General features: G+C 45.7%; 1 protein-coding gene across 1 annotated transcript; it reads right to left on the bottom strand.

Moving 5' to 3' along the window:
* Positions 1-2,931: 2,931 nt before the first annotated feature.
* On the bottom strand, positions 2,932-11,608 carry LOC133066237 (pregnancy-associated glycoprotein 1-like). The gene is made up of 9 exons (XM_061157099.1): positions 11,556-11,608; positions 10,355-10,505; positions 9,263-9,380; positions 9,047-9,165; positions 7,658-7,851; positions 6,631-6,747; positions 4,966-5,107; positions 4,780-4,878; positions 2,932-3,081 (listed from the first exon to the last, which is right to left on the bottom strand). Exons 1-9 carry the CDS (start codon positions 11,606-11,608, stop codon positions 2,932-2,934), a joined length of 1,143 nt encoding a protein of 380 aa, XP_061013082.1.
* Between the last annotated feature and the right edge of the window lie 2,535 nt (positions 11,609-14,143).

Genomic DNA, 14,143 nt, shown 5'->3' with positions numbered 1-14,143 from the left:
AGTGTATGGGAGGTGGTCACCAAAACCATCCCCAAGAAAAACAAATATGAGAAGGAAAAGTGGTTGCCTGAGGAGGTCTTAAAAACAGCTGAGAAAATAAGAGAATTGAAAGGCAGAGGGAAAATGGAAAGATATACTCAGTGGAATGCAGACTTCCAGAGAAAAGCAAGGAGAGATAAGAAAGTCTTCATAAGTGAACAGTGCAAGAATTAGAGGAAAATAATAGAATTGTAGAGAGTATAGAACGCTTCAGGAAAATTGGAGCTACCAGAGGAACACTTCATGCAAAGATGGAGACAATAAAGGACAGCAAAATCAAAGACCTACCAGAAGCAGATGAGATTAAGAGGAGGTGACAAGAATGCCGAGATGAACTGTACAAAAATGGTCATAAATTTGGGATAGGGATGATGCTTGGGTCACTCTTGTAAAGCCAGATATACTGGAGTATGAAGTCAAGTGGGCCGTAGAAAGCATCACTACAAACAAAGCTAGTGGAGATGATGGAATTCCAGCTGAGCTATTTAAAGCAGCCTAAGGACTGAGGCTATAAAACTGCTGCATTCAATATGTCAGCAATTTGGAAAACTCAGCAGTGGCCACAGTGCAGGAAAAGGTCAGTTTTCAACCAATCCAAAAGAATGGCAATTTCAAAGAATGTTCAATCTATCATGCAATTGCGCTCATCTCACTTGCTAGCAGGGTAATGCTTGAAATCCTTCAAGTTAAGCATCAACAGTACATGAACTGAGAACTTCCAGATGTACAAACTGGTTTGAGGAACCAGAGATCAAATTGCCAACATCCATTGGATCATAGAGAAAGCAAGGGAATCCGAGAAAATCATTTCCTTCTGCTTCACTGGCTATGCTAAAGCCTTTCATTGTGTGGACCACAACAAACTGTGGAAAATTCTTAAGGAAACAGGAGTACCAGATCACCTTACCTGTCTCCTGAAAAGTCTGCATGTAGGTCAAAAAGTGGCAGTTAGAATCAGACATGGAACAACTGAAAGATCTAAAATTGGGAATGGAGTGTGACAAGGTGTACATTGTCACTCTTGTCATTTAACTTCTATGTAGGATACCTCATTCGATATGCTGGTCTACATAAATCCCAAGCTGGAATCAAGATTGCAGGGACAAGTATCAACATCCACAAATATGAAGATGACACCTCCCTAATGGCAGAATGCAAAGAAGTAAAGAGCCTCTTGATGAGGAGAGGAGATGCAAAAATTGACTTAAAACTCAACATTCAAAAAACTATTCACAAAAACATACTGAACATTCATGGCATCCAGTCCCAACACTTCAAGGCATATAGATGAGGGAAAAGTGGAAACAGTGGCAGATTTTATTTTCTTGGGCTCCAAAATCACTATGGACCTTGACTGCAACCACAAAATTAAAACACACTTGCTCCCTGGAAGGAAGAAAGGCTATAAAAAACCTCGACAGTGCATTAAAAACCAAAGACTCACTTTGCTACAGAGGTCTGTAGTGTCAAAGCTTTGGTTTTTCCAGTAATCATGAGTAGATGTGCTATCTGGATCATAAGAAAGGGTGAAAGGCAAAAAATTGAGCTTTTGAACTGTGGTGCTTCAGAAGATTCTTGAGAGTCGCTTAAACAACAAGGAGATCAAACCAGTCAATCTGAAAGGAAATCAACCTCTGACCCCTCCTGTCTCAGCTGAGGCATCTACTGAGGGCCTCTAGGTGGAACGAATGGATACTTCCACTGCAAAAGTGCCTAAACACGGCAGATCCAAGCAAAGACTTTGTAGCTCCACCCCTGGAGGAAGCTCAGAAAGGCTGAAGGCTCTGTGTACCCTGGGTCCCCCGATACATGTGTTGCATTGTCCCCAGCAGCACTGGAGGCCAAGGAAGGGGCATTCTGGGCCCTGGAGGAGGGGGATGGCTCAGGGATCCACTGGGGCCATCACTTACCGAGTAGGACTGGAAAGGACAGACCAGGCATATGTGGCAGAGAGCTGGTGACTGGGGTGTGGGAACAAGAGGGAACCAGCTCTGCAGAAACCACCTCACCCAAACTCCCCTGGAGGAGAAGCCCAGTGACAATATTATCTGAGATGGGACAAAGAGAGTGGATTTCATTACCCCTTAGAATTCCGCTGAATGAGGAGGTGGTGGAGTTGGTGGGTCATCACGAACTCTTTGTGATGGTGGATGTCTAGACCATCCCTCAGTCGCTATCCTTGGGGCTGCCTCTCCCCAGCTTCAGTCATGTAGTTCTGGAGGAAACTGAGAATCATGTGTGCTGCTGGATCAGGGCCAATGACCATGTAAACCCAGTCATAGGACCCCATGGCTCTCCCAGGATGGCTGATCTGGGGCTGTTCAGGTGATCTGAGGTGGGTCATCCAGAGGACACCATTGAACTCTGATATCCCTGAGCTTCTTTCCTTACTAGGTGATGCCTTCCTTGGAGATATAAAACCCTAGGGCAGGTAGCTTGGACTCCCTCACTAGGTGTAGAAGCCTTAAGGAAGAACGTTGTTAGGCTCAGACCCCCAAAGAAGAGCAAAGGGAAAGAGTGAGGGTGGGAAAGAGAGAACTGATGACTTCTGATTTCTTGGGTCCAGTCACTGAGATCTTGGTATTTGCTCTGATTCCTGTGTCCTGGATTCCAAGAATCTTTTCAATGAGTCTCCCATTTCCTTGAAGCCAGTTGGAGTTGGGCTCCTCTCAATTTTTATTCAGACTTGATTCTAGATACTTCACTCCCAAACACAAACAGACGCACCCATTTGTTTCAGCACCATTACAAGTGAAACCCTTTATTCATTACTGAGAATAGGGTGTGCAGACCACCAAATGCAGTTCATCAGCATCCTGGGCAGGAGTGCCCTAAGTGTGAGTGAGGGTGTGTTAGGAGTGGCCTTACTGATTCCTGAATCACTCCCAGCGTTTACACTGCCTGTGCCAGGCCAATCCTGTCATTTCCTCGATCAAAGACCGAGAAATACTGCCTCAGGAAGACGTCACCCAGGATCCAGGTCTCTGTAGATCTACCCACTGGGATCTGTTTAAAGAATATGTAGCAGTCGCCCGTAGAATCCTGGGGAAGTCAGAAACACACACCAGTCAGCCTGACCCTTATCAATGACTCACCCGAAAATCCAAACCAAGCACCGTTCTTGATTTCTTTTCCCCTCTTTTGGTAAGTATCAAGTGGTTTTATGAGCTTCAGGCCATGTGAGAGTTCATCCAAAACCAAAAAGGGCCCATACATGCAGCTGCCATGAGGAAAGGTGTGGTGAGTGGAGGACTGGGAGTTGGGGAAACAGTGGAATGATAAACAACAAAGTCCTACTGTAGAGAGTAAGGAACTCTATTCAAAATCCAGTGATAAACCACAAGAAAGAGAATAAGAAAAAGAATGTATATTTTTTATGTGTATAACTGAGTCACATTGCTGTGCAACAGAACTTAAGGCGACGCTGAAGATCAGCCACACTTCAATATAATTTTTACAAAAGAACAAGAGTGTCCCCTGGTTCTCCTCACTCCCTGTTTCTTTTCTCCTGACTCTTGCTCCTTTTTTTCTCTACTGAGAATGCAGGTCCTCCTCCGGCATCCCCACAATCACAATCCAAACTTTATTAAAAAACTATTTTTTATTGGAGTATAGCTGATTAGCAATATTCTGGGTTTCAGGTGGACACTAAACAGACTTAATTGTATGAATCCGTGTATCCTGGTCCCAAAGAAACTCCTCCCATCCAGGCTGTCATATAACTGAGTGGAGTTCCCTGTGCTACACAGTCACTCATTGTTGGTTATCCATCTTAAATATAGCAGTGCCCTCAACACATTCATGAAGCCTTAGCTCAGGAACTCTGGGAAACCTTCAGCCCACACTCACCCTGTTTGGCCGCTCCAGGCTTGACTGGGTAATGTACTCTGGTTCCCCATTCCCACCAGTCAGGCTGTAGCCCTCATCACCCTTAGTAAGTCCCCAGTGCCCCAATGCAGAGCACCTTGGGATGCCATTTGCATGGGATCCAGTGTAGTGTTGCCTAGAACCAAGCAACCCTCCATATGGCTCCATGAGTTTGTTGTCTTAGAATTCCTGAAATTCCCTCCCTTCCTCAAAGCCTTCTTTGAGCCCATCAGCCTGCTATGTACTCCCACAGGGAGCTGACATGAAGTCTCCACCCTGTGCTGGGGTGAGCAGTCACTGTGCACCCTTTATTCACCTTAGTATCCAACATCCCCACAGAGGGCTCAGGCACCCCAATTCACAAAGTGGGCACCAGGCCAGAGCAAGGGGAAGAAGCAGCCGAGATCTAGGCTGACCATGTAATTTATCATCCAAAGCAGGAAAACTTTGAGAAGGGAAGGGAGACTGTTAATTTATGATGGGACATCACACTGGGGTTGTCCCCAGCCATTCTCCTTGTAACATGGCCTATTTCAGGGACTGCTAGTGCTGACTTCCGTGTTCATGCACCTAAGGGTTCATATTAAACTGAAGCTCTCTGAGGACTGAGGGCCTCAGTGTTCCCCTCGCCTTGTGACTCCCACCATGCCAGCATGGTGTGGCGTCTCCACATTTATTTCAGGATGATCAGTGTCCCAGACGGCCTTTTACTCTCAGGTCGTTGGTTCTGTGAGAGGCTCTGGCCCAACCACAAGACTCAGAGCATCTGCAATGGTGTGAAAAGGCCTGCAGATGGCGCCCTCCTCCCAGCAGCAGCCCAGGGGATCCTGCAAACTCCAGTTTGAGAACCAACCCTCAGTATTGTCCCCTCACCTTAATGGCATAGACTTCAGCTGGCAGTGGGTAGTTGATGCCGTTGATGGTGAAGTCAATAGAGGGCAGGGTATTGACCACAGAACATGAAACGTAGTGCTGTTAGAGAGAGAGGGAGAGAGGTTGGCCCTGGAGATCCTTGTTGTGTGTGGAGACTGGGACTGACCGTGGGGCATGACCTTTCACCTTGGAGCCCCGTGGCGTGGCGCCGATGAGCCTCAGGATGTTATCGACCAGTTTTCCTGGGCCAAGGATCAGTGATGTCCCGGTGTCCACAAGGGCCTCACAACCGCCATTACAAGCAATAATGTGTCTGTTCATGGAGATGCTAAGAAAGAGTGTGACAAAGTGCACATTGAGGTCACTCTGAGTCTCCCCAGAGCTGCCCTCTTCCTGACTGTCTCTGAAACAGCCCTTTGTCTCTTGCCCTGACTCTTCATCTGCTATCCACGCAGCACCTCCCTTGACATCCTTGATGCAGGACTTGAATACACCAGGATCTTTTGTAGCTTGACACAAGCTGCTTTTCCTTCCTAGAAGAGTCCCCTCCCCTGTGACTAGCAAAGTTCTTCTCATCTTCCAGATTCCAGCTTAATTGTATTGCTTTCAAGGAAGACTTCTCCCGGTGTTTATCGGTCTCCTTTCTTGGTCACTCTCTGTAGACCCTTCCTCACGTCTAGCATGTACCAAAGTCAATTCACTAAGTGTGTGTGTCATTTCTGTGCATCTGCCTTCTTAGATGTGAGGGCGAGTTTTGTTCTCATTGCTTCCCTAAAGTGCGTGGCACACAGTGGATGCCCAATGTGTGTCTGTTCTATGAGTGAATGAAGACTGTGAAAATAATGAGAAACATCCAGAGAGCTGTATCTGGTGGGGAACAAATAATGGGTCAAACACAGAGTGAAGATGGAGATTCACAGGGGCAGCAGATTCTCATAGAAGGGGAAGACAGAGGCTCCTCTGGAAGAGGGTGTCTCCCAGGACTGTTTCTACAACCAGCTCAGACCCTGAGACCCTGGCCAGGCAATACATGACTAGCCCAGAGAAACTCCAAAGGACAGGTCAGCTTTTGTCTGAGCATATCACACAGAATCCTTTCAGTTATTGCCTCTTGTCCTCAGGTCACTCCTGGATCCCACCTTTCTGATTCTCTCAGTTATAGCCCCTGTCCCAGTCTGTGCCCAGGGATGTGGGGTGTCTTTTTTATTAGTTACTTTCATGTTTTAAGACTGCAGCCAAACTTTCTCCACCACTGGGTAGCTTCTCCACAAGGAGACCCGTTGTCCCCATTTGCTCAGGACTTGCCCTGTTTTTAAACTGACATTTATCTGTACTGAGAACTTCCTTGGTTCCAGGTAGCCCTAGACAGTTGGTTATCTTATAACTATGTCCAGGCTGGTGAAATCCTCCCTGATCCTGCTCACCACACTGTAGAGTCCTCTGACCGTGCTCCCCACCTCACAGGGTAGCGGGTGCAAGGCTCTCCCAGCTGCACAGACCTCTCTGGACCCTGTGAGGACCATGGTCAGAGCCCTGGTCAGGAGGCCTGGGGATTATGAACCAATGGGCATTTTGTGTATCTATGTGCTTGTGTGTTTGTATGTGTCTCTGTGTGTGCTTCTGTGGCTCTGATTAGCTATGCAAGTTTTGCATGTTTATATGTGTCTCTGTGTATGTTTATATGTGTCTGCTTCTGTGTTTCCATGTGTCTGTGGGTCTATCTGTGTCATTGTGGGTGGTGTATATGTTTCTGTGTCTATTTGTCTGAGAATGCATTTCTGTGTGTCTACCTGTGTCCATGTACAGTAGTGGGAGCATTCCTTGGGCTGACCCTCAGAGGGAGAGGCTTACCGGTCCATGTGGACACACCAGTAGCCCGCTTGGATCAATGGTATCCAGTTGAGCACTCCCTGGTAGTAGGATTTATCCACCCCACCAAATATCACCACACTGCCCTCCGGCTTGCTTCTGTAGAGAGAAGACAGTGGGGGGATCCTTGGAGGATGGTAACAACATCACTGTCTGAGATCTTTGCTTCTCCACCCATCAAGGCCCTAACAAGATCCCCATCTACAGATGCAGAAATCGACTCTAAGAGCGATTGAGAACCAGACTGAGATGGTTACTGGCTAGTGAGGAGCACAGAGGAGGGTAGAATTTGAGTCAGTTGGCTGGACTGCAACCACTATATCTTCTGAAGATGCCCTGGACCTCCCGTGACCTGAGAGCTCAGACACCCTCAGAGGACAGGGTGCTGAAGCACTTTGGCTCTCTCCTTGTCCAGCTTGTCATTTTTTTCAGGAAAATCAAGGCCTGGGAGTGCTAAGGCTGTGGGTTCAGGTCACCCAGAGTTGGCTCCAAAGGCCTGTGACCTCTACTGGCCAAAGGGCCCCACACTCAGAAGGGACCCCACCCCTGCTCTCCCTGTCTTGAAATGCCTAATATTTCTTGAACAAGGGGTCCCACACTTTTGTTTTGTGTCCCACACTTTCATTTTTCACTGCCTGCAAATTGGGTAGCTGGTCCTGGGCTCACAGTGAAGTGCTAATGAGGAAGGAAAGATACCCACCATCCTTCTCCTTCCTTATCAAACGCATAAGCAAATCCTATTGCCTTTTCCTTCAACTTGTTTCCTGTTGCTTCCATTAGTCTTCCTCCTCACTCATCCCCCTAGACCAGGGTACTGATCTTGGTTATGTTCCAATAAAACGTTATATATAAAAGCCAGTGGAGAAGCCAGGTAGGGCCCTGGGGCCATAGTTATCTTGGATTAGATTATTTCTCAGGATACTTCTTTATCAAGTGTTCTATAAATTTCCTACACCTGAAAGCAAATCACAGCTAATTTGGAGAAATGGATTTTCCATCTCAGACTTACTTGCTCAGGTATAAGGCAAAAACCAGCTCAGAAATGGCACCTTGATTCTTCAGGTTGTCAAGGACAGGGATGCCTCCAGTGAGAGATAAGTTGGGGTAGCTCAAGCCCAAGATGCCATCAAAAGGCCATCCCTCAAACCCGGATTGCTCCATGCTTAGACCAAATCGCTGGTCAGTACTTACAAGGTCCCCAATCTGTGGGAGAGAAGAGTGATCCCACTTACCGATACATGAACTGGGGATAGGACTGGGCTGGGGTGCATTGCCATTAGATCCTCAGAGAATTGAGGCTGGGCTGTGTGTTCGGTGGACCTCAGGCGGTTAGACCAAGCTGAGACGGGAATTTGGGTTCCATTTGTGAGAGGCTATGAATTTTAAAACATCTGCCCCTGTGAAAGACACCACCTGAGTGAGTCAAATTGGCTTTGTGGCTTCTGTACAGGTGGGGCAACCAAAAGCCAGGTCAGGGCCCATCGGTGCCCCCTTGTGGACAAAAGGAGCCAAGAGCAAGGTAGCCTTCTCTTTGGCATCACTGTGACCTAATGACAGGAATAGACTGCATTCTCTGTAAGGTACTGTGAATTCTGCGTCTGTCCAGGAACACAGAAGCTGAAAACACAATCTTAATTGCAATGATCTATGAAATTACTGCCTGGGGATTCACTTTTGGGGATATGTGTGTCTTTGTGTGAGGGTGTATGAGATAGAAAAAGAGAGGGGGAACTACCCAAGTACTTTGGGGGAGGCAGGCCATAAGTTTTGTTGGACTCTCAAAGGCTGCCTAGAGTGAGAAATCATTTATCAGGACCCCTAACTTCTCAGGCCTCCAGTTTCCCAGTCTGGATACCTGAAGCCCTTGACTGCCCCCAGGGTCCCCAGATCAGTTTTATTCTGTCCCCAAACACCCCACAGCAACTTCAGTCCTGAAAAGCCAGCCGAGCTCCACTGTTTACCACATGTGTGTCCTCAGCAAGGCCCTTGATGTCTGCACCTCAGTTTCCTCATATGTCTCATGAGCTAATCAGAGTAACTGCTGTGTGGGGTTGTTGCGGGACTAAACCAGTTACCACCTGAAAGTTCCTGGAACAGTCTGAGAATATAAAACTGGGTGCTTTTTCCCCCTCTTCTCACTTCCAGCAAAATGAACCTTGAACTACTCATGGACAGAGAAGCTGCAAGTCCCCATCTCAAGCCACTCTCTGGGTTAGCTAAATTGTGTGCTCCTGTGTCACCACGGGCAGTGCCTCCCCAGGGACAGGATCCTGTGGGTAAGATGGCCAATATCTATGGGAGTTAGGCAAGAAGGGTCCTGCCAGATGGTCCTGCATCTGTTTTGCAAGCAGTGGTCACTCCATAGCCAGTCCTGACTCAGCATTTGTTACACTCTTACCCGAACGGTGTCAATAGCAACAACTCCCTTCATCCTCACAGAAACGTATATGAGGCTGAGGGTCTCTTGGGTAGGCCGGAAGGTGGAAGACTCACGATGTCTGAACAAAGCGTGTGAAGCTGAAGACACAAGAATAAGTGTCATCAGGTGGCAAGGGTGCAAAACAGAGTGGCAGGGCAATGGGAGATGATCCAGGTATGGGGTGTCTGTACTCACAACAGAATCGGCTGGTGCAAAGGACAGAGGGCACCCACAAGTCAGATGAGCCTGTGTCAAGCATAACCTGGAATTCCTGAGGGGGTGTTCCAATGGTGATGTTACCCACATAGACCATCTACAGGGAAAAGGAGGGAGTGGGTTAGTGCAGAACTGGCTACCCTCTATTCCCACACACATGCCTCCCTCTGGATGTCACATATCTCTTGAGATCACTTCCTAACCACTGTGCAGCTCACTGACTTTGGTGACAGAGGTGCCTGCATTTGATATATTTTTCATGTACTACATGGTATGCAGGATATTGACTCTGTGACCAGGCGTTGAAGTGGTACCTCTGCATTGGAAGCTCAGAGGAATAACCACTGGACCTCCAGCACCACTGCACACCCAGGGAAGTCCTGGAGCCTTGATTTGAGAAGCTCTGTAGTCTCTTCAAACCCAACCTTAGCGCCCCCTTCTCCAGGAGGTCCTTCTTGATCAACCTCAGCCACTCCCTCTAAACTCAGAACACATTCAATCAAGCACAGAGGTGACCCTTTCATTTGACATGATTTACTAATATGCCTATCTCTCAGGCCAGCATGAGCATTCTTGAAGACAGAATAAGCCCGTTTTCTAATCTAAAAGCAGTAACCACAATGTTAGATACTTATGGCCTTACACGGAATATGGGTTCAGTAACTTTTTACGGCTGTGGTTCTTGCTTCTGTGGAAACTGAACTCTTCTGCCTGGGAATTCACAATGATTTGCCGTTGGTTCTGCCATTTGATCAGTGACGGTTCACTCTTCATCTGTAACTGACTGACTCACTTATTTCAGAGGGAACAATCTCCGTCAAATTAATGACACATATTTGACACAGAAATGGATATTTACCTGCCACCTGGTAATTGCCGGGCCCAGTCACAAAGAGCAACAGTTGAGGATGAGAGTGTGTTCTCCTCTGGGTGGGGTCCCTGTTTTCCAGAGTTTCTGCCTCCTGCAGGAACCTCAACCCCAACATCTCACCTGGCACCTCCGGATGAGCCCCGGTGCTAGTCTAGAGCTCCAGGGGGCGCTGTGGAGCACCATCCTCCCAAAATACTCACATCTTTGATATTTCTCAGGGGGTGAGTAGCTATGTTTGAGCCAGGAGAAGAAGTCAGGTAGAGACTGTAAGCATGTTCCTTCAGGAAATTGTTCAGCATGTTTTTTTCACTGCGGGTTTTTCTCATGATATTCACTCTCGTTAGAGGTATTCTTTACCGAGTATTTGACAAAGAAAACAAAGAGGAAGCTACAGTTAGCTGTCAGTGTTAAGGTAAAACCGTCATTGTAATGGCCCTGTGTATTTTGTAATCATTTTTATGAGGCATATTATTATCAGAATTTTATGCATATACCATGACAAAGACATAGGTTTGATTACGGGTTCTGTTCTGCAATCTGGGATAAGCCATATGACCATGTGGTGTCTCAGTCTCCCCCTCGGTCAAATCCCCCTCCAAATAGAATATCTTGGGGGTAAATAAAGTGATGGATATAAGGTACCTGATAAATAGAAAGTCTCAACAATGACAGCCATTGGCATTGCTGTTGCCATCCCACTGTATCCTTCTCATAGAACCTCAAGGAAGGAGGTAGAAGGGGAACTCATGCTCTTTTACAAGGGAGCAATTTGAAATACAAGAAGTTACTGAGTTGACTGTGGTCACACTGCTTGTCAGATATAAATCGGTATATAAAACAGTGTATCTTTCTCCAAGTTGAAAGAGAAGGGGGAGTTGAAAGAAGAATCCAGGAGACAGGCAACAAGTAAGGGAAACTCAGAGGCTTGAGAAGGAAGGATGAATCAAATGAAAAATTAAAACAACACAGAGAGAAATACTCTCACTGTGACATCCAAAGAGATGGAGAGGTAAAAGATAGTGATACAGAGATGCAGACATAGACATATACACACTGAAGTAGACAGGGAACAAAGAGGACATGTTGAATAAAATGTAGAAAAGTGCCATTCCACAGGGGCACACCTACATCTGCATAGACTGTGCACCGAACAGTTGAAAGGAGTTGCATTTTCAATAGGTCATGACTGGATCCCAAGAGTTGTGCAACCATGCAAATCTACACCAAGACCCTTGGGATCCACAGTTCCTAAAGCAAGTTACTTATCAATAAGTAAGGGTTGAATTTCAAGACTGTCAGGGAAATATTCATTCCCATCTAAACCTGATGGGTGGAAGAATCATCAGATGAAAAGAAAAATCCTAGAAAGGAAGATGATCAGCTTACAGTCCCCATACATACTTGACTATGCAATCTGAGAAGGCCACCAGCCCGAGGAGCACAAGCCATTTCATGCTTCTTTCCTGGCTCCAAGTACTCAGGGAAGTTCAGGTTCTTAGCATGTAGTGGTGACCAGGAGCCCCTAGTTATATATGCTCTGACTTACCCTAGTTTTCCCCTTTATGCCACTGATAGATCTGATAAAAACACAAAGCTTTCGATAAAATCTTTACCTTCATCAGTGTCCTTGGTGAGTGAACTTTGAAGCTTCTCAGAATACAGACAATATAAAGGCAATCTCTTCCTTGAAATTTGGCTGAAGAATCTGACTGATCTGCATGGACATCTAAGGAGAAGGAGAACCTTGCCTACTTGGAGAAAAATCTGCTAAGAACATCATGAAAATGGTAACTAGGGGCCATACTCAACATTCATGGTTTCATGTCATCTTCCTAGCCACTTCATGAGATATGCATTGCTGTATTCATTGTAGAGGAGATTGCTAGGAGGATAAGTTGTCAAGTGGCAAAGTGAAGACTTCAGGGACAGCCCAGGGACATACAACTGGCATTAGGTAGTGGGTCTAATGGCAGGGATCAGGGCACCTGTGATGCCAGTCTGCATCAAAGATTTAGGGCAGAGCAGTACTTCCATTGCATTGGTTTTAGTATGGAAAAAATGTCATATGCCTCCACAAGATATTTTATATCATCCAACAAATGTACAAGGAAGAACTGTGCTGGGTTCTGGGTTAAAGGCTTCAAAGTCAAAGTTGATCAAGACAAAAGTAGTCTTTATCTTAAGAGAGCCAGCAGTCTAGTTCTCACAAACTCATGGCCCCAGGAGGCAAGAGAAATGATAGTAGGACAAGGTGGCCATGCTGGACCCTGACCCCTGGGAGCACTCTTTCCTCCACTTCTGAAAGCAGGCCAGTCTGCCATGTTTTCAAGAGAATGAGAAGGTTGGATATTTATGTACAATCTACTGATTTTAATGTTAGCAACCAATTTTTTTTCCCGAAAAGTCAGTGGGAAGGAAATGTCCACAACGATGTGCTGGAATCAGCCTTCAGTCTCTGCAGGTTTTTATTTCTAGCCTACACTTGGGAGTGCAGTGAGGATAGAAAGGAATGTAATTCAAGCTGGTTGATTTAAAAAGAGACTGAATGCATACTGAACATGTTTGTTTCCTTTCTATTTATAAAGAAAGATTATTGGGGACATGCAAACCAACAAATTTAACTGCTGAAGATATATGTATATATTTCTGATATAATTTCCCCTATAGGGTCTATACCATGAAAAATTTTGTCCGCCAAAGCAAACACACAAAAAATTAATTTTGAAAGGTCTTCCCACTCAAAGAAGACAAAACACCCGTGGCAGTCAAAGTAAAGACAACCGTGTTTAATGACTCATCCAGGACTCCCAGGGCCTATTCCTGCATGAGATTTATCCAGGCCTGTCCCTTGAATACAACAGGAGCCTCTCCTATTGCCAGGTGTATGTAGGTGGGGCTCTGTGTCTTAATTCTCATTTTTGCATGTTATTTAAATTCCGTTTTGGTGGTTAAATCCCAACAGGGGAAATATGACATCACTGACAAATGACACACATATATGTCCTTTGAACTATGGCCTTGGAGAAGATTGGTTTTTTTGTTTTTTTTTTTTTTTTCATTTATTTTTATTAGTTGGAGGCTAATTACACTATTGTAGTGGTTTTTGTCATACATTGACATGAATCAGCCATGGATTTACATGTGTTCCCCATATCCAGCCCCCCTCCCACCTGCCTCTCCATCCCATCTCTCTGGGTGTTCCCAGGACACTAGGCCTGAGCACATGTCTCATGCATCCAACCTGGGCTGGTGAACTGTTCTACCCTGGATAGTATACTTGTTTCAATGCTATTCTCTCAGAACATCCCACCCACCCCTTCTCCCACAGAGTCCAAAACTCTGTTCTGTACATCTGTGTCTCTTTTTCTGTTTTGCATATAGGGTTATCATTACCATCTTTCTAAATTCTACATATATGCGTTAGTATACAGTATTGGTCTTTATCTTTCTGGCTTACTTCACTCTGTATAATGGGCTCAAGTTTCACCCATCTCATTAGAACTGATTCAAATGAATTCTTTTTAATGGCTGAGTAATATTCCATAGTGTATATGTACCACAGCTTCCTTATCCATTCGTCTGCTGATGGGCATCTAGGTTGTTTCCATGTCCTGGCTATTATAAATAGTGCTGCGATGAACATTGGGGTGCACGTGTCTCTTTCAGATCTGGTTTCCTTGGTGTGTATGCCCAGAAGTGGGATTGCTGGGTCATATGGCAGTTCTATGTCCAGTTTTTTAAGAAATCTCCACACTGGTCTGCATAGCAGCCGTACTAATTTGCATTCCCACCAACAGTGTAAGAGGGTTCCCTTTTCTCCACACCTTCTCCAGCATTTATTGCTTGTAGACTTTTGGATAGCAGCCATCCTGACTGGCATGTAATGGTACCTCATTGTGGTTTTGATTTGCATTTTTCTGATAATGAGTGATGCTGAGCATCTTTTCATGTGTTTGTTACTCATTTGTATACCTTCTTTGGAGAAATGT

This window comes from Dama dama, chromosome 2 (assembly GCF_033118175.1).
Source record: "Dama dama isolate Ldn47 chromosome 2, ASM3311817v1, whole genome shotgun sequence".
In the NCBI taxonomy this organism is placed as follows: Eukaryota; Metazoa; Chordata; class Mammalia; order Artiodactyla; family Cervidae; genus Dama; species Dama dama.
The sequence above is the reverse complement of the archived record's forward strand: the minus strand, read 5'-3'. Positions and strand labels throughout refer to the sequence as shown.